This window comes from Apodemus sylvaticus, chromosome 2 (assembly GCF_947179515.1).
Source record: "Apodemus sylvaticus chromosome 2, mApoSyl1.1, whole genome shotgun sequence".
Lineage (NCBI taxonomy): Eukaryota > Metazoa > Chordata > Mammalia > Rodentia > Muridae > Apodemus > Apodemus sylvaticus.
The window spans coordinates 119,087,231-119,107,812 of NC_067473.1; the positions used below are offsets into that span (position 1 = coordinate 119,087,231).

Sequence of the window (20,582 nt, forward strand, 5' to 3'; positions counted from 1 at the left end):
CATTTTACTGGCAGTCACTAGTTAGACCCTGGAAGGGGAGACATGTCTCCGACCAAACTCTCAGACCTGGTGCAGTCATGTAGTGCCTAACCAAGGGGACATGCTTGGAGATGTATCTGTTTGTTGGTTTCATCCTGAAGATGTCATGGGCACTTACACACAAGAGAAATGGCTATGGCGGGACCGAGTGAGGTCATCCTATCACCATCGTGTCCATGGTCTGTCTCAGACCATCTTAGAAAAAATGACACAAGGCTTTATCTCTTAAACTATTTTTGCCATTTCTATTTTTCTAAATTTTAAGACATTAAGAAAACGAAAACTTTAGTATTTATGGGATGTTTTGTGATGCATGTATATGTTGTAGAGTGTTCAAAGCAAGGTGGGAACCCTGTCTTTAAAAAAATTAAAAAAAAATAAAAACCAAACAGAAAGAAAGGAAACATGTGTTTGCTGTATTATATATTGTTCTTAAGATACATTATAGATATGTATGTTTTTTTCTTATCTTTTAAAGAGGAAATCGTTGCTTCAGGAAACCCTGCCTGCACTTGAACTTTACCCCGAAGCATCACCCTTTTTAATTAACAGCAGTAGTCTATGGCTACGGCTGCTCCTACAGTCCTGTGTGCTGCAAGCCTTATTAGACAGGAGGCTGGTCTTGGCTCATGACCGAGTCCAGGGGTCAAGAGCTGCATCTGCTGCCAGTTAGGGTCAGAGCTAGGGAGCACCACATCTCTGGTCTCTCTTTACAAAGTCTCTAAGCTTGAGTCATCCTACCCAAGTGACCAGGGCTAACCTAATCCCCCTGCTTCCTCTAACTGCACCAGCATCAAACTGTGTCCACCCTCTCAGTCAGCACCTCACCATGGAGATGAAAGTCCCATACTGCTATGTGACAAAACTTTTTTTTTTCTGAGAAGGTACACATTTACTCACCCCAGAGAGGGAATCCCATGACAAACCAAAGTACAGATACCACTAAAGTCCAATTTGACGGGCCAATGAGTGTTTCTGGGATAACTTACAGGAGTATGGGTGAGAGGTTACTTGCAGGAGCAGAAATGACTCAAAGGCAAACTGCCTCATCAAAGCCCACCAGCAGTGTCAGCTCACAATTCTGGGAACCTGGAGCACACTGCATGCGCACAAGCATACAAGCAGCTTGGAAAGTATCTTTTCCTGGGTGCCTCAGTTGGTCTAAACCTCTTCCAGGCAGCTTGGCTGGTTTCTGCTTCTTCCAGGCAGCTGATCTGGTCTCAAGAATCATTGCAACTTTCCTCTTCTGAGAACCTCCTTCAGTCTGAGGGGAACTCAGAGGAGCCTAGTGAATCTGGTCAGTTTCAGGAACTTCCTGAAACTGTTTTGAGTTGTTTGCCTTCTTCCTTACGGAGTTTACTGCAGGATCTAGTGTTTTAATCTCAGAGGAAGCTGTTACACAATACACATAAGATTCAAGGAGACAAACCATGTTCCAGGTTCAGTACCAGTGTCTTCCCCCTCCCCCTTCTCCTCCTCCTCCCCCTCTCTTCCCTTGCCTATCCCCTCCCCTCTGCTCTTCATCATCTGAGGCCAGTTATGGTCTCATGGGCTCCAGTTTCTCCGGGCTTTCTTAGCCGCAGTGCTCAGGCCCCTCAGGGTGAAGCCAAGCTCTCACTGGTTCCCAGACCCATGAGCAGGTAGCTTCCATCCCCAGCTTCCATCCCCAGAAGTGATGGCAGTTTGCACGGAAACAGATAAAGGGATGGTGAGTTCGGCTGTGCATCGAGACATGTTATTCACCACATGTGACCAGCATGAAGCAGTTTCCTCCGGCTCAGGAAGAACAACAAATGGGGGCTAGGGCTTCATCGACAGGGGCTGCTGGGGGCTGCTAGCTTCACCACAGTTCCTGCCTTGTAGTTCCCAATGCCGTGTCTCCTGTCACCCTCGTGTCCTGTGTGAGGTATCAGAGAGGGTCAACCACTTGTCATTGTCATAGAGTTAGGGAGCAAGTGACCCTGGGTTTGAGCCCAGGTCCATACCAGAGGGATATGACTGGTGTGCTTCCTGTTAAAGACTAGCAAGTTAGCACTGTGGTAAGACCTCACTGTGGTAAAACATAGTGGCACCAGTGAGGTAGTGGTTGACGGCACTCTCGGTCTAGAGGAATGCTCAGGACCTAGTCTCCTTCCATCTTTTGCCCCTCAATTCCTTATGGTGTGACCTAATGACCTCTTAACCTCTTAACCATGGTAAAAGGAATGAACAGGTATCAGGCAGCATGGAAGCCGGGATGGTGGAGGCCTTGGCATTCCTTCCACATACATTCCATGGGCAGCTAGTAGTCCTAAGGCCACACATGACTTCAGAGGAGACTAGGCGAACGCCTCTGAAAGACACACAATACGAAGTGGGAGAAAGGAGGATTGAGGTTTGGGGCAGGCTACCCAAAGGGCCCTCTCCTCTTTGGTGACTTAATACAGGTCTGCTACCAGGAAGGTGCTGTGCGAATTTGCCATTCTTGTGTCTGCATGTGGGCATTTGTCCACTTAATAAATACCAAAAGACTTTCCTTTGTAGTACCTCTGGGGTGGACAGGATCAGTGATGTGGTAGGGAGGGAGGACAGCAGTATTGAATCAGGACAAAGCTGGCTTATGGATTTTTGATCATTCTTTCAGCCTCCTTTATTTTGTACATGCCTCACTGTAAGAAGGGCTTGAGGCAGAGATCTGTGGTCACTTACCACTGGGGGGAAAAACATGCTACTTATACATTTAGATCCCTCAGACCCTCTGTCAGCCCGAGGGAGGGAGGGCAGGTGCAGAGAGCCCTGGGCATGGGTAAGAACCAGGCAAATCTCTCAGGTCCTGTAGCAGAGCATTCAAAGCACCTAGTCAAGACCAGTCAGATCCAGACTCTGGTTCCAACCCCTAAGCCTAATGGCGGATCCTCTTTCTTCCTTCATCCGTGGTGGTGCCCTGTCTATACAGTTGGTGCTGAAGTGGTTTGTGTGAGAGGGCTACTCTGGTTGGTTGTATCCACCCCAGAGGTCGGTGTGTTGAAGACTCAGTGCTCAGGTCGGTAGTGTAGGAAGTTAGGCTTCTGAGGGTGTGTTCTAGGATGGTAGTTCTCACGGGACCCCTTGAGTTTTCTCAGGAGAAAGATGTAAAGGGGAAAGCCCTGCCCATCCAGCTCTTTGTTTTCTGCCTTGAGATCTAATCTTTTCCAGGTTCCTCTCCCAACATTATTCTCCTCCATCATGGGATGCAAAGCTTGCACCATGCTGGCTGTTTGATCTTCAGACTCCCAATCTGTGAACTAGACAATGTGCTTCCTTCCTAGGTTACCTGCGTCAGGCATTCCACAATGCGAACAGTGACGGGATTTGACTGGTACTAGGCTATGGGAATATCAACGGGGTGATGAGTTGGTCCTAAGATGAGGATGCTCTCTTGCTTTGCTTTCTCTCCCCTCTGGCTTGTTCAGAGCTTGTGGTCCTTGACAATTCCACTGCCCATTCCGTGACGTTCCAAGAATTTGCTGAGTCCTGAGTCTGTAGGCTCGGGGGCAACAGGCAGGAGGCTCCACCTGCCCCTGGAGTGCTTAGCTCACCATGAGAATTTCTGGTCCTCCATATCTTGCCCCCTGCCTGCTCTACCCTGAGTTTGTCCCTGGTGCCCTTCAGCAAGGGCGTGTTGTCCATGAGCTATGGTTGTCATGAACTCCTTGATCCACCAGCCTCCTCCGTTCCTCTTGAAGAGTCTCAGTGGCCAAGGAATCTAGGTTGGCAAGTGGCAGGACCTTCTGAGATGGGAGATTTCTATGCGGATGAGGGTTGGGAGGACAGGCTGGGTGGGAGAGGGCTGCGGCAGAGCCAGAGCAGAGCGGGGTGCTGGCCATGCCTGGCTGTCTGCTGAGTGGAGAGCTGGAGTTGTGGGTTCGGGTTGGAGAGGCAGGGAAGGGTTAGATAGCATGAGGAGGCTGCTCTGTGCGCAGGTAAAAAGGGATTGGGGGGGGGGGCAAACAGAAGGATCGTAGGAACAAGCCCGAGAACCGAGAGGACCCGGGGAAGAGTTTCGTGTTGAGCAAGCCCTGAGACTCAAGTCTGGGCTGTGGAAGCACAGTCTGAACAAGGCGTCATCCAGGCTGAGCACTTGGGAGTGCAAGACTTGGGGTTCAGAGCACAGCAAAGGGCTGAAAGCTGATGAGGACCTGGGAAGGTGTCCAAGCCTGACATGCTATCTAAATTTATACTCTCTTCTACTCGAGCTATTCTCTGCCAGGAGAGACTTTTTTTTTTCTTTCTCAAAACCTGATTGAATCAGTCAAGGAACATTCTGCGCAGCTGCTCTAGACCAATTACTGCCCTGTGCAGCAGAAACGAGGACTGAAGAAGAGGAACGTGGAAACAGCCAGGGTAACCAGGGGCAAGGGTACTGCCAAGCCCGGGAGCATGGGAACCCAGAGGCAAGGGTCTGCTGGGGAGAGATGGAAGGGAACACTGCTACCCTGAGCCCTGGGTGTGGCTCTAGTCAGTGGATTCTCACTGAGCAGGGAAGGGAAAGGGCACCTGAAGCCAAGGCCCTGGGTACACAGCAACATACGCTAGACAGCGAGGCTCGGAAGACTCCCGCATGCCGTCCTCACTGAGCACTAGAGAACTGGGAGTTCAAGTAGCACTGTCTTCATAGTGGGTGGGGCTGCTGTCAGAGCAGAAGGGTGTTGATGCTGAGGGTGACACAAAGTCACCCCAGCAGGCGGCAGTGCGCATTGGTCATCCTTAGAAAGCAGTTTGTCAGAACCTGGGAACGGGCTCTTCTGCTACGCCTCACCTTAACTGACAAACAACCCAAGAGTACTGGCATTTATTTGGGAAGAACGGTGAACTTTGGTGAGACCATGTGGGTGTTCCAGGAGGCAGAAGTAGGGCAAGTTTTTAAAGATAAGAATGAGGGTGACCTTAGATGTTTTAAAGCAATAGCCTTTGGTCACAATGACCAATACCCATGTGGCACCAGCCCCAGGTTGAATGAACAGACGGTTGCTAGGCAGAAATCCTCCAAGACATACTGAGGCTGCTCAGTCCACTATGCAGCCTGATGATTCTGGAGTCTTTCGGGATGGCTGTTATCAAGCAAGGTGTTAAGAAACCGTCTTTCCCAACCTCCTCCGTGTACGCCCTTGTTTTTAAACACAAGCAAGTAGCTGCATTTTGATTCTTTAATGTTAAGCGTGTCCCAACCTTATCACTGGTAGCCACAAGAATGTCTAGAGCCATTGGGCCTGTACCACCCTCAACTGGGCATGGTCTATGTGTCCCGAGGGGGGAGAGGGAGAGAGAGAAGTCACAGAATATTCTGGAGAGTTTAAAAAGTGCTACAGTATACATGAGATCAATGACAAAGCCCAGGGAAAGGATGCTGGCTTCAGCAGACCTGTGACGGGTCTCTGTGAAAATGTCAATGTGGATAGCCCTAAACATATGATTATCTACCTACATACATAGGAGACACTTTGAAGAAAAGCAAGAAAGTGACTAAGCTTCACAGACCACAGACCCCAGCTGTTCCTGCTGGAGACAAAGAGGCACCTGTGTGCATGGCCTGTGTTGACCTGGAGGGAAGGAGGGAGGGTGGTGTTTGCCGCACCATGGTCACTGAAGCAGGATATCTAGACTGTTTGTACATTTTTATATTTATAGCTGTTTCACATTGAGGAATCACCCAGTCCTTCCAGTCTGTGTAACATGGACCTGTGTGTGGTTGGAGATGAAGGCTGAGGGTAAATTGAGTCTCCTAGGCTAGATAAAGAATCTTGAGCTGGGCCTGGTGGTAAGAGCTGTAAGCCTAGTTTCTCCTGAGGCTGAGGTAGAAGGACCATGAGGTCAAGATCTGGTTGGGCTACAGAGTGAGTTCAAGGCCATCCTGGCCGACTTAAGTCTCAAAATGTAAACAGAGAGCTGGTGCTGGCAGCTCAGTGGTAGAACCTGGCTTATATGGGACCCTGGGTTCATCATCTCTGCAGTCAAAGGGAAAAAGGAATTTTGATATCCTTATGTCATCTTTCCTAATCTGAAAGGCTTAAGAGTATTTGTCAAGTTTTAGACATGTAAACAAGGAACCACAGCTTGAAGAAAAGCATTGTGATAAGTCTCTAGCTTTTTCTTTCAATGTGTATGAGTGTTTGCCTGCCTGCATGTTTGTATGGGTACCACATGTGTACAGTGCCTGCAGAGGCCAGAAGATAGCATCAGATCCTCTAGAGCTGGAGTCAAAGATGATTGTTAGCTACCATGTGGGTGCTGGGAACCAAACCAGTCTCCTACAAGAGTAACAAGTGCTCCTAACCATCTCACCAGCCCCTAAAACGCCATCTTTTTGCCATCTCACCAGCCCCTAAAACGCCATCTGAGCCATCTCACCAGCCCCTAAAATGCCATCTTTTTGCCCTGCAGTTAGTTAAGCAAGCTTTTTTTTTTTTTTGGTAAGCACTGGCTGCCTCCCCCTAAAGCTGCAGGCAAGAGGGCAGCCTTGGACATGAGGAAGAGGAGGCTTTAACAGCTCGGGGTGGGGGGTTTCCCAAATGAGGATCTGCCAGGCAAATGGGTAGGGTTACAGGATCAGAACATAGCAGGTTGGTCATTATAAGGAGGTCCTCATAACAAAACCCTTTTATGCTTATAATAACCCTTTGAAACAAAGGATACAAGATGGTCATAACAACTTTTTGAAACAGATACATTGTTGCCATTTCCTAGAACAGGAATTCGAGAACCATTTGTAGTTAGGGTTACAAGTGAGGCATAGTCCAATCCTTGAGAAACAGATCTAAGAGTAAACAGGAATGAACCTAGTTTGTCTTTACTATAAGGTGAGTTTAAGCCTAGGATGGAGACAGGCTGGTCTATCACCCACTCCCAACTTTTCAGCTCAGGAAGCAGGCTGTGTGCAGAATAATCCTGATTGGTCCTGGGTGGGCTAAGAAAGGACTTGGGAGTTGGAAAGGACTGGCCCAAGTGGACAAGTTAAAATAGGACTTGGGAGACACAGTGTTCTTGGTTATCTTGAGGATTTCCTTTGCTTGCAGAAAGCCAGGCTGGAGGCTGTGCCTGGGTCTTCTTCAGGACAGCCACAAAGTAATGGAGAAACATAGGAGGAGGGCTCAGCAGGGACCAAGATGATTGTCCCCAAGATCCTAGTGGGGAGCCACCCTGAAGACAGTGCTCCACAAGGAAGCAGGGACCAGACTGCTGTGGGTGAGGAGATGACATGTTGACAGATTCCACAGCCAATGGTGGCAGGAATGAGTGTAACCCAGCATGCCTCCAGTGCTTGGGGACTGTGTGGCCTGGTGTGCTCTCTCTCTGCTGCCCTGATTGCAGGCATACCAATTGACTGCAGGCCTCCTGGGGCTGGCTCTAGAGAGCTGGGGGTTGGGGGCATCAGCCTTGCAGAGCCTGCAGGCTCAGCAGGCTAGATTAGGCAGACAAGCTGTGGTGGAGGAGTGAGTTAAATGTTCAATGAGAGATGCTGGCAGCATGTTAGGTCACGTGGTGCAAATGCATGGAGCTGCTGGGCACTTCAGGCCGCTGGATGCTGAATTTGCCTTTGCTCGTTCATATGGAAGCATGTCCTTGCACTGGCTTGTAATTTTCTAGCTGAATGAGTTCGGAGTGGGCCCACTTTGGAATGTAATTACCCTTGTGCTGGAAGCTCTACTGAAGTCCGTACTCAGAGGAATGGACAATGCCAGACATTGTGACAGTCACCACAGGGCTCATTACCTGCAGCCTGCAGTTGGTTTGAATGTAGTAGGATGGCATTCTTATGCCCTGAAGGCCTGGGAAGTGGAAGGGACTGGTCCTAAACTGTCCTGCTGCCAGTCATGTAGGAGGGATGAGTCTGGTCCACTGGATACCACAAGACCCTGACTTCAATGGCCCAAACCCATTAGTTCCGTGCAGGTTTTTAGCGAAGGTCCTAGCAAAATACAAAAGACCCAACTGTGGACTTGTTGTGTGCTAGAGGCTGCGTGCAATGATAACTTAGTCCTAGGGGAAATTGGAGCTACTTAAAAGTGGCATTTTCAAAGGCAGGGACCAGAGCAGGGATACAACACATGGCTGTCTGGAGCACAGGGCTGAAAAAGGCTCCTAGGCTCTCTGGGCTTGGTAGGAAAGGGAGCTGTGGTTGCCTAGTGATGTCTGCTCTGAGTCTAAGAGGCCGTGGGTGATTAGTGATGTCTGCTCTGAGCTTAAGAGTCCGTGAGTGATTAGTGATGTCTGTTCTGAGTCCAAGAGGTTGTGGTTAGTGTGGTCTGCTCCCTGGTCCAAGTGTCACATCTCAGTAATCTATTTGTTAGGCCTCCCAGGTTCCTGAGGCTGCTAAGGGCTTTCTCCCGTGTTCTCTCCTCTGTGCCTCCAGGCAGCAATTCTGGAAATAAGCAATGCCATGCTGTTTCCACAGGAAAATGTTCATGGGGAGATGTGAAGGAATTGAAAGCAGAAACCCAAAATGAGACATACAACACAATTACAATTAATTACATGGTGATTTCTACTCATAAGTATGTAATTGAATCGTAAAAGATTATAAACAAATTTAAAAATATATATATGGCAAGGAAGGAACTGGAAGGAGGCAGATCTTGGTGCTCACAGTGGGTAGATTTTCTTTTCTTTATGCTTGCTTGCCTCTGTTTTTCTGCAATGACCCACATTCCTTTTTCAAGCATACATAAATTAAGTGTGAGTGGGTGTGTGCATTTTTAAAAATGTTACATATTTGGGGATTTGGTGGCATGCTTTTAATTTTTTTTTACTTCATAAATTCACAGGAAACATTAATTACTCCTTCTGACATAAATTTGAAATAGCTGCTAAGGGCTGATCCAATATGCTGGCTTATCTGGGGCTGAGAGATCCAGACAGCAGCCTTTGCAGCCACCCACCCCAGTGGTAAGGCCTTAATCTGAGAGAGTGAGCAAAAGGTGAGGAAGGTTCCTGGGAAATCCCAAGGCACCTGCTAGGGTGTGAGTAAATGCTCCCAGAAGAAAGACAGGCTTCCTCAGCCCCCTGCTGTGGGAGCTGCTGGGATGGTGGTGGGAGCTGAGGGCTTGCCCCTGCGGGGGAGGGGGGAGTGGGACTCCAGCTCTTCCCTTTGCTCTTTTGTTCCATGGTAGGTGCCCTTGCTCCATTTTGCCTCCTGCCCACAGGGTCTTATCACTAGCTGAAAGTAGTGGGGTCCACAGCCTACGGACTTTCCAAAATGGGGAGCCGAACTTTATAAGTTGATTGCCTCAGGCATCTGTTGCAGTACCAGGAGGCTTACTCAACACAGGGCTTAGGAAATAATCTCGTTCGAGGACATTTAGAAACTTCCCAGTAGCTTCCAACCCAACGCAAAAGACTTGACTTCCCCGGGGACTAGGAACAGGCTGTTACGGAGCGAAGCAGCGAAAGCGCACCAGCATCTGCAAGGTTCCGTGGTTCCTCGGTCTTGTTCCTGTTGCCATAGCAGAACACCGAAGGCTGGGCATTTTATAATGGAGGGGGATGGTGTTTTGTTTTGTTTTGTGTTTTCAGCTCAGAGTTGCAGGGATCCAGGAGCATAGGGTCCTGGTATCTCCTTGTGGATGGAGGCTTAGGTGGCACTAAAGGCACCTGGGCAGTGAATCAGGAGGAGTTCCCTTGGCATGTTGCCTTGCGTCTTAGGTAGAATGCCACCACAGCCAGCAGATTGCAGAGTCCCACCTGGCTAACACGGCAGCCCACCTAAGTGTTTTAAAGCCAGACTGACAGGTCTAGATTTCTATGGAAAGAAATCTCAATGCACCAAAGGGGATTCAGGGAATGGCCTTCAGGTCTTGCTGTAGCAAAGGCAAGGGGCCCATGCTGTTCCTTACTCTTGACAAAAAAATGAACCAGTTACAGCATAACGAATATCCCTAAAAAGGGGAGGAAGGCAATACTCCTCTGCACCTTGACCCAAGTCTGTAAGTGTCCTGTTCCCTGGTCCCGAGAGGGGATACAGTGATGTCCAGGATGTCTTCATTCATCAGAGTAGCACCCACCAAAGCACCCAGACCATCTGTCAGAACACCCCTTGCTGCATGTAGAAATAATCAAGAGACATCTAGGAGCTTCCAGGATCAACACAAAGCCAGCCACCAGAGGCCATGTGGAACCACGGGGAGATAGAAATGTACAGATGGCCCTGGAGGCTGCAGCCTCTTCTAGACCAGCGGTTCTCAACCTTCCTAATGCTGTGACCCTTTAGTACAGTTCCTCATGTTGTGGGACCCCCAACCATAACATTTTGTTGCTCCTTCAGAGCTGCAATTTTGCTACTGCTATAACTCACAATGTAAATATCTGATACACAGGATATCTGATGTGTGACCTCTAAAGGGGCCTAGTAGACCCACAGTCTGAGAATCGTTGTTCTAGAGTATTGAACAAGGGGGAAAGAGGGCAGAAGAGGAGGCAGGCATTCTCCAGCACTCCAGCACCATGGATAGACTCTTCGAGAATTTCAGTGACTCCAGGAAGGCTCACAGTAACAGGTCTAGCCCAGAAGGCAGGGAACGTGTCAGCCTCCCTTGTCTTCTCTTTCTGGGAGCACTTTAGTGTGGAGAGAGTGTGCACATCTCAGGGAGAGGAAGGGAGCCTCGACAGATGCTTGGCCACCTCCCACTCCCACCCCCACTGGCTTGTTGGGCACTTTGGGCAGCTGGCTGGAGGTACACAGAGACATCAGCTGCACTCTCCAGGGGACGCAGGGCAGCCAGGAGAATGGTGGCCTCACCCAGCTGTGGCTGGTGAACACTAAGGTCACTGTCAGTGCAGATGTAGATAGAGGGGGACAGTGCGTGGCTGGCAGGATGCTGCCCACTGGCACCATGGTCAGGGTGGTTGTCCACTGTCTTCCCTGATGACCCTTACTGACTCCCCTGCCTTGGACTCCACTCGGTCTTCTGTGTCAGCGTCTGGTGACGGTCGGGAATGCACAAGTTGGCTGGGCAGGAATGTCGGAGGCAGCATCCTCGAGGCCGGGCTGCTGCGGGTGTCGAGCGCTCTGTTTTGAAAGTGTACTAAGTGGTAGGATGCTCTCAGAAAGCTGGCTGTGGTTCTGCCATCATTGCGATCTTGTTTTCTTCTTGGAAAACGCCTCTGCCTTTTAGTAAGAAATGAAGGTTGGGTTTCAATCAGATGATTCATGTAATTCCTGTCGTGTTTGCAGAATCTCGGGCCTCGCTGCCAGCCCTTAAGGCCTCTGCCTTTCTTCGGTGCCAACCCCCGGTCTGTGCGCGGCTCCACACTCGCCTTGAATACCCCATGTCTGTGGCTCTACTGCTCATTCTCTCTGTTCTCTACAGAAGTGCCTGTCGGTGTGGAAAATGGGGCCATCTGTGTGTGACAGGAGGCACTTTGGGCTGATGCGCAGAACAGAATTGGGTGCTTTTCTGCACAATTGAGTAAACAGCCTCTAGGACTCTAGGGGATGCTCTAGAGAGTTCTGTCCATCCATCCATCCATCCATCCATCCATCCATCCATCTGTGTATCTATCATCCGTCCATCCTTTTTCCAACTGTCCTTCTGTTCATCTGTTCATCCGTTCATCTGTCCATCTGTCCATCCACACATACAGCATTTATGGCTAAGAGGCTGTGCCCCTGGTTATGGGATATCACGATGAATCTGTGGAGTGTATTCTCCCTCCTCAAGGAACAAAGGATCCATTTATACCAGGTCCTGACAAGTGCTGAATGAACCAAATAGAGACAGAGGTTCTTGGGCCTCTGTGGGGAGAGATCAGCAGGCATGGGAAGCCGCTGAGGACTTCCATGTTTATAGGGTTAAAGGTCAGCTCACACCAAGCTGGAGGGCATAGATAAAGTTGGGGCACTGGAGAACCATTTGTATCTTGTGTGGTTGGAAGACAGGGTGGGAAGGTGGGGGTGGGGAGCGCAGGAGCAGGAGGCCAGAAGAGTAAGTGGTCAGTGTGGAGAGGGGCAGAGTTATAGCCTGACCTGGTCACCTGCTATGACACGGCCATGTGCATGGCATTGTCTTGTGTCCTTCTCATGGTGGTCAGAATTGTAAGCTTCTCTGGGTTCAAAACCTATTGTCTGTGTGAGCTCAGGGAAGTTAGTTAGCCACTGAGCTTCTCTCATCTGTAGCATAGACACTAAAATGGTGCCACCTCAGGTGGGCTTTTTTTTTTTTTTTTTTTTTGGACTCAATGAATTAACTTGTAATAATATTCTTAGACCAGCACTCAACCAGCCAAGTGACAGCCGTGAGCATGGCCGTTTGACAGACCCATCACTCTGAGCTGTGACCATCCTGCTGAGCTCTCCCGACAGCTCCGTAGTCCGTGGTCACACCCCAGCGAGGTCGGCATTACTGATCCATGTCGCAGAGGATGAGTTTATTTCTGTTTCCTCTAGATCGTGTGGCTCTTGGCAGGTGCGAACCCATCCTTATCCCCTGGCCTGTCTCTACTGGGACGCCCTGCCAGAGGAGCCCAGGCCTCTTGGATCCCCAAGGAGGGGACAGGGGTTCAATTTGCATTTCAGCAGAGCCCAGAAGGGATCCAGCCCTGTTTCACAGTCCTTCCAGAGGACCAGCAGATGTATCTTTTAAATGTTCACAGCTGTAAGATTGGGAGGCTGCGGTCTAAGAGGCGGATGACGGTGACGATCAGGGGTGCTAGGGAATGCTCAGGAAGAGAGGCACACATCACCCCCTCGTTGGGGGAAGCCCTGGGGGGCACTGTGGTTGGTGTCCCCGAGCTTCCCCAGCCTGAGCTGCTCCCTGGGGTAGGAACCAGCACTGCACCCCTCTGACTGCACATCCCTTCCTGTAGGTGTTGGTGCCTCTCCAGCTCTGCCCTGATAAATGAGCTCAGTGCCTCGTCCATCCCACTGGTTCTCGGCCTTGATATCTTCTGAGTACATGTGGGAGCAGGATGGAGCCAGGCCTCCCCACCCAGAGCTAGGAGGGCATCAGGCCTTGATCTGCAGATAGGCAGCACAAGTAAAGCAGAGCCCACCAAGTCCAATGTCCTCTGGGAAACAGATGGGAGAGTCCTGGTCCTCTCCGCTCTGGGCTCTGTGTCTCCAGGAAGCTATGGTTGGCGGTGGCTGTTTGTCACCTGTGCATCTTCTCAGGGTCTTGCTCAGCCTGCTGGAGCCGGCAGCTGCAGGGGATGGTAAGAATGTGATAGTCTGCAGTCACATTCTTAAACCCAGGGTAGGTGAGGCAGAGGAGACACAGAAAAGGCAGAGGGTACTCGGAGCCTCTGGGCACATTTCTGGACTTGTGGGAAAAAAAAAAAAAAAACCATCACACCCAAATGCAGCTTGGAGAGGAAAGGGTTTATAAAGGCGCACATACCCTGAATTCCAGTCTGTTGGGGAGAGCCAGGGCAGGAACTCAAATGGGTGGGAATCTGGAGAGAGAAGCTGGTGAGGAAGCCGTGGACTTGGTGGAGAAGCGCACTGTGACTTGCTCTGCCTGCTTCCTTATAGAACCTAAGGACCACCAGCCCAGGGATAGCCCCGAACCCAGGGGCTGCACATCTGTGGCTCCTTCACCTGCAGTGCCATCTGAAGTGGGTGGTGGTGGGCTCATCTCCACTTCCCAGGCAGACAAACTGAGGCTCAGCAAGACTAGAGACCACCTGAGCCGCTAGGAAAGGGTAAGAGGGCAGGTTTGGTTCTGCTGGGGAGGAAGCATCGTGCCACCAAGTGAGGCCTCACTCTTTCCGAAACGCTCTGAGCCTCTGGCTCCTTTATCTCAGGTTCCACATGGTTTCCAGGGTGGCCCCTCCTCTCAGGGCCGGGTGCCAGGCAGGCCATCTGCTTCTGGGGCCGGCTGCCCCTCCCACAGCCACTGCCTTCTCCCTGAACGCCTGGCTCCCGTCTGGCTGCAGCCGTGGGGATGTTCCAAGGAAAAGATCTGTGCAGCCTCTTCTGCAACCTAAATTTTGTGGCTGTGGGTCCTGCCTTGTCTGCACAAACAGCTCTGCTGGCACTGGGCTCCCTCCTCTGCTGAGGATGTGGGATGCCAGGGGTGGCAGGAAGGCACCGGACAGCTTCCCTTGCCACCTTGCTCAGGACTTGGCTGCATCAGCTCCCTGACAGGCATCCTCCTGTCTCCTGGCCCCATGATGCACAGTAGCCCTGAGAGCTTAGCGCGGAAGTCGTATCAGGTCACCACCCTGCTTGGTACCATCTTCTCTTGGAGAAACTTCCCAGCTCCCCCATGTCGCCCACACCTTGGAAGCCCTCTTCTCCATCACCACCCCCAAGTAATGCCTGGCTCCTGTGGGGCCTTCTTCCTGTACCTGGATTTGGTGCACCTGTGCCCTAACCGGGGTGCTCTCGCCAGCCCGGGGTTTTGCTCCTCAGATACTCTGTCCAGGGACTTCCTTCCGAGGCCTGACCATCATGTCTAAGTAGGTCTCCTGCCTGCTCCCTCCTTGTGCCCTTCTCTCTCTCTCTCTCTCTCTCTCTCTCTCTCTCTCTCTCTCTCTCTCTTTTTTGAGGCAGGGCTTCTCTGTATAGCCCTGCCTATCCTGGAACTCAGAAATCCGCCTGCCTCTGCCTCCCAAGTGCTGGGATTAAAGGTGTGCGCCACCACGGCCCAGCTGTGTGTCTCCTCTTGCTGAACATCTTTCCTGCTAGACTAGGAGCCATGTGCAGGCAGGGGCAGCATTGTGCACTCATCTCGGAGTCCCCAGAGTCTGACTGTAACAAGCTCCCAGCCATGCTTTTGGCCATCTTAGGTATCATGGTGACCTTGTGAAGCAAGAACCTCTTCATTTCTGTGTCCATGATGATGGTCAAGGTGGACGTTCCTAGGGTCACGAGTGACTACCCGCAACCAAACCAAACTCAACTTTGCTTGCGGGGGCGGGGTGTGTGTGTGTGTGACCAGACCTGTTCACAGAGTGCCTGCAAGAGGCGGAGTCCAGCTTGGCAAGCCTGAGAGGACTTAAAGGCATGGGGGGGACCTTAAAACAACTACGCCACCAAACAGTCTCATCTTGATGAGTGACCATCTTGTGTGCTGCATGCGGAGCTCCCTTTTGGGGAGCCATCCACTGTGCTCGGGCACTTCCGGGGCAGAGCCGTATGCAGCTATGGGGCCATAGCAGGAAGGTTCTAGGCTCCGGGTGAGTGAGGGCAGGGAACGCAGCCACTCTGATTTCAACACTGCAGCAGACACACACGGGCCACAAGTTCTTTCAAGCAGAAGTTTAATTCCAGTGTTCTGTGAAGCTCCAAAGAAGCAGCTTCCAAGTGGCAGCGGCTTCCAGAGGTGAATGTGAATGTTCCACTGGGAATCCTGGAGCTAGGGGTTGGCCTATGAACGACCATGGGAAAACCCTTCACTTCGGATGGTCATGCAAATAGCAGAACCATGGGCCAGGGCATATAACCACTGGGCCGAGAGGGGCATACAGGGGGAGATGGGATGGAGGGGCAGTATCGTGAAATGGGTGGATGAGGGGGGGCCACAGATGCAGCCACGGGCTGCCTTTGAGGCTTCTGGCAGGTTCTGCTTTATCCTGCAGTCTAAACCTGAGCCTTCCATGACAGTGGGATTGGCCAGGTGTGCTGGAAGAGTTCTCTTGCTAGATGTCAGGTCGCCTACTACTCCTCAATTGCCTTGGGCACTGACATATCAATTGAGAAGATGACATACAGGGCCTCTGAAGTGACAAATGGTGAGGATAAGTGCTGGAGGGGGCCTCGTGAGTCAGAAAGCTCAGGGTGGAGGTAGAGAGGTGAAGACAGGGAGGCAAACAGGAGCCCCGGCAGGTGCAACGGGGCAGGTGGGAACGCATGCTGTAAGAGCGCGCTCGAGCCAGCTCGAACCTGCTCTGAAGAGGGAACGGTGGGCTGTCTTCAGAACTGAGTGTCCAGGGACATCCATTAAGAGCTAAGCACCAGCCACAGGAATGGTATTTATACCAAGGAGATGGTCAGACATGAGGCTACCCCAGCTAAGCATTTGGTAGCATGCCCTGATTGGCATATCTGGGAACCAGGAAGAAAGCCAAATAAAGGTCGCTAATCGGTAAAGGAGGGGAAGAAGGCCACCATGTTTCTTCTCAAAAGAGCTTTAAGCAGGACAACCTGACTTAATTCTGCTTAGCCAGACAGACTTGGACTCAGTGAATACTAATGTGCAGGTGTGTGTGTGTGTGTGTGTGTGTGTGTGTGTGTGTGTGTGTGTGCGTGCTAACTTGACAGAATGGGGTCCATGCCTGATCTGAAACCCAAATCTATGGAATGCCCACTTCCTGTAACAGCATGCCTGCAGGGTGAGTCTGAGCATGCCCACTGGGACTGAGCTAGAACTTCTGTGGAGCTGGCAGGTGTGGAGAACTCACGGACTCTGCTCCCATGATGGGCAGCCATGCAGTCTGTTTCTTTCCAAAAGGCAACAGCCGTAAGCTCCTGAAGCCTTCATGCCTTTGTGGAGAGAATCTGTAGCTTACCCAGCAGGCACTCTGGGAATGCTGTGACTTAGAAGTGGCTGCTCAGAGGAGTCTCACGGAGCCTCTGGGCGACATCTGGACCATTGACCAGAGCAGGTGCTTCTCAGCTTTGGCTGTGGAGGAGCCTCTCCAGCTCCGGACCAATCAGATCCATGGTCTCTGGTGAGGGATCTGTGTGCCTGTAGTCTCAGATGCTCCCCGGTGGTCCCCAATTAGGGCCGAGGTTAGAAGAAGCTGGAGTGAAAGGAAATTACACAGAACAAGTGTCTAAGCCTCTGCCATGTATTGATCAGGGGGTGGATACTATCAGGATGTCAAGCCAGGCATGACAATGTACTTTGAGACACCAATGACCCTCCTGAAGTCCCCTGCTGTGGCCCATAGCTGTGGTATGGAGCAGAAACATTTGCAATATCCAGCCTGACCACTTTTCTGTTAGTAACCATGGGCTGAGTCACCACAGAAGCCGCCCATGGTCCCAAGGATAGGCACCCCTAAGCCAGCCCTTGGGAAGTAAAATTCTCATGGAGATGGGGAATGTTGGGGTTCTGAGGCACACTCCACAGCAGCTGAGAGAAATATGGAAGACATCTCACTGCTGATGCCAGGGAGGCCAAGCAGGCAGGTATCCCGGTTTGTGGATGTCCAGGGCCTTGCATGCCCGTGGACCATGCAGGTTGGGAAGCAGGTCTCCTGTCTTTAGGAAGGTGCAAGAAACACACATGCTAGAGGTGATTTTGCTTAAAGATTAAAATATTAAGCAGAGTGAAACAGACCCACATTGTTAGCAGCCTGTGTGACTGGGATGAAAGGGATTGTGGAAAGAACACAGCTTTTGAGTGGGTTGGTTGCTTACCCAGCCTGTGTGTAGGGGCTGGCCCCGGGGTGCAAGACTTGGGGTAACTCTGAGGTCCATGCCTTCGAGCTAAGCTCAGTCGTCGGCAGAGAAGTCAGAAAGAAAAGCAGCCAATGCTGCCACACGCTGTGGCGCAGGATGGGGCCCAGCCTGGGCACAGGAGCCGGGAGAGGGACTGGGTGAGTTTTGTATTGAGTTCTGTGCCAATGTGCCAGGAGTTGACATATTCTGACTGATATCTTACCTGCTGTGAAGCTTAGACACTTAGCATTTCTGAATTCTGATCTCATCTGTAGAAACAACACAAATAATAGAGGATTCTGTTACCAGGGGGACTGACAGGCAGTAGGGCTGGGTGAGGTGGTGGCTGGGGCCCTCACCATGTCATCATTATGACAGGAACTCCTCACCCAAGGGGAGTTGTGTATTTCAGAATCCAAGTGCCTTGCACTGACACCCATAAACAGAGAGACCTGGTGAGGGTGGCACCTGCTAGCTGCTAGCTTTCTGCCAGGACCCAGCATAGGTCAGTTCCCACGAGCTCTCGGGCACTGGCTTTCCAGGGTGAAGAGGTGAAGTCTGGTGGACTAGTACTTTCCAGAGAGAATGGGCTCCATCCCCTCAACTCCTGGAGCTGGGGTTGGGCTCTGAGTCACTCCTGGCTTGGTGTGAGCCCCCAGCTGCCCCAGCAGTCGTGTCTGTGGCTGTGGCTTTCCTGACCGCTTCCTTCTGACCCTCCAGGGCTCTCATCTTTGTGTCCCATGGGGCTGGGGAACACTGCGGCCGTTATGACGAGCTGGCTCAGATGTTGAAGGGGCTGGACATGCTGGTGTTTGCCCATGACCACGGTGAGTACCTCCAGTTGCCACCCAGGCTGGCAGAAAAGCCTGTCCTATCCCCTTTCTTCCTGCCCACTTCTGTTCTCTGGGTTAAAATCTACATGTGGTTATATAAGTAGGTCTGTGTGTCTGACTGGCAGTCACTATCAAATCAGAGTTAGCAGACTGGCTTATTGGAAGCTTGGCTGCAAAACCAAAGTTGGGCCTGTTTATCTAGAGCCTGCCTGGGCCAATGAATCCCGTATAGTACATCTATAAAGTTCTCTCTCTCTCTCTCTCTCTCTCTCTCTCTCTCTCGGATACATTTTTTTCCCAGAGGACTTCCGGTAGATGCAGTAAATCATCTACCAGAAATTGAATTCAATTTTAACCTCGGATGAACCAGCACAGATTTATAAAGTGTCTGGAATATGTTTACACACATGCACATACACAGAGGTACTGTTACAGATTAGGAGGAACAATTTATTTTGGCTCATGGCTTCAGATGTTTTGGCCCATCATGGTGGAGCAGAGCAGAGCGAGACAAAGCAGCCCAGAAGGAGAAAGGAGGGCAAGCCTGCAGCAGGGGCCTTCTTCCTCCCCTTTAGTCTGTCAGGTTCCCACATTCCAGGGCTGTCTTCTCCCCTTACTCCATCCTTTACTGAAGTGCCCTTAGACACACCCTGAGTTGTGCTGTAATACACTCTTAGTCACGTCGAAAGCCTGTTGAGTTGACAACAAAGATTAACAACCACAAATGGGTGTGCACACGTCAATACGTCTGCACAGTGCACACCTATGCCCATATGTGTGTGGGAATGTTGATATGCAAGCACTTATGGGTACACACATACATGCATGCACTCACATTCACATATGCACACACGTGTATAGAGGTTATGCAGATATACACGTAACAGGAATGCACAGATACCTCCAAGCTAAATGGTGTTGGTTTTTTTTTTTTTTTCATTTTTCATGTAACAAAAACCCTACCAATGGTGCTGGGCTCATTTCCAAAGTCAGTATGCAAATTCAAGTTTTTCTTGTACTGGGATTTGAACCCGGAGCCTCAAATACACTGGGCAGACATTCTATGACTGATCTTTACTCCTGACCTAGTTTGCAGCCCTTGAGTTATTGTTGTGTGGTGTTCTTGTGACTGAAATGTCTCCAGATTAGGTTCTCTAAGTCTCTGAAGCTAAGTCCCTGGTCACAGCGTGGTCATTTCTGCACAGCCTAGTGCGGTTCTCTGCCATTCTGCCCAGACCCCGAAATGCCACTTTGTGTATCTGATATGGGGGTAGATAATGAAGTGATGTTGTTGGAAGGAGGGACGGGGCAGCCATGGCAGTGGCTTGAGTCTCCTAGGAGAGAGAGCTGAAGCCACACCAGGGAGAAACTCATTTGAGACAGATAGCCTGATAGGTGATTTTCGTCCACAAAGATCTGAGAATTTGATTTGCCAGGAGCCCCTTTTAAGCGAGATGTATGCGCATGTCTTGGTAATTGAGATTATTAACTAAATTCTTCCCTATTACAGCTGTGATGTTCTCTGCTGCTCTGCAGTCAGTCCTGGTTCTATTTGTGAGACTTGTTTGGCAGATAATATTCCAGGGTTATCCCCGAGGCCTTTGCTGCGGAGACTCTGTCATTATTAAGCCCAACACTCTGCACACTAGAAAACCCTGAGACAGGAATGCTTTGTCCTGTTACATCCTTCTCCACTAAAATCAGTTGTAGTTGTTGCTGTGTGCTAGCGACCCCTGAATTGTTCCTGAGTCTCAGGTACCTGTCTTAGAGCTCAGGGACCGCCAGCTTATCAGATAAACTCATAAGCCAAATGAAGTCAGCGGGGAGGCTTTCTTTATATTGCCTGGCTGAGGTGCTTAGAAAAAAAAAAACATTTTCAAAGCATTCTTTTGTTTTGTTTTAAGAGTCCAGGGAGCAAAGAAGCAGCCCACTTTTTGATGTGGCCGCCAATAAATAAATAAATCTGAACTTGCAGCAGAGGTCTCTGTGATGTTCCAAATGTCAGGCAGGAATGGTTGTGCTCACCTGTTCCCAGTTCCCAGAACAAAACATTGGGTATACCCCTACACGAGCCAAAGGGCGGAGGCCGAGTCAAAAAGCCAACCCAATTGAGCATGTATATGTATGCACACGCGTATGCCTTCTCTCCAGACACAGGGGCACAGCCACCCAGCCACCCACACACAGAGTGGGTCCAAGTCCCCACCTGCTGGCAAGTCCAAGCCATCTAACCTGGGCCTTATTGAGCCATCCAAATCTTGCACGTGTCTACCTTCCCTGTGGGCCCTGATTTGTCAGATTGCTAAGATAACAGACAGAGAAAGGGCCTAACTGGGAGCCAGGGGAACCCCTCCCTTCCAGGAGTCAGGGAA

At 50.7% G+C, this 20,582-nt stretch overlaps 1 protein-coding gene across 3 annotated transcripts in view; it reads left to right on the forward strand.

Annotated features, from left to right (window-relative positions):
- The window catches only part of Mgll (monoglyceride lipase), a 100,297-nt gene that overhangs the window by 19,781 nt on the left and 59,934 nt on the right, over positions 1 to 20,582 (forward strand). For all 3 annotated transcript variants that reach the window (XM_052174286.1, XM_052174287.1, XM_052174285.1), the window contains exon 3: positions 18,098 to 18,204. In XM_052174286.1, coding sequence (XP_052030246.1) covers positions 18,098 to 18,204 — 107 coding nt within the window. The remainder of the gene's footprint in view (positions 1 to 18,097; positions 18,205 to 20,582) is intronic.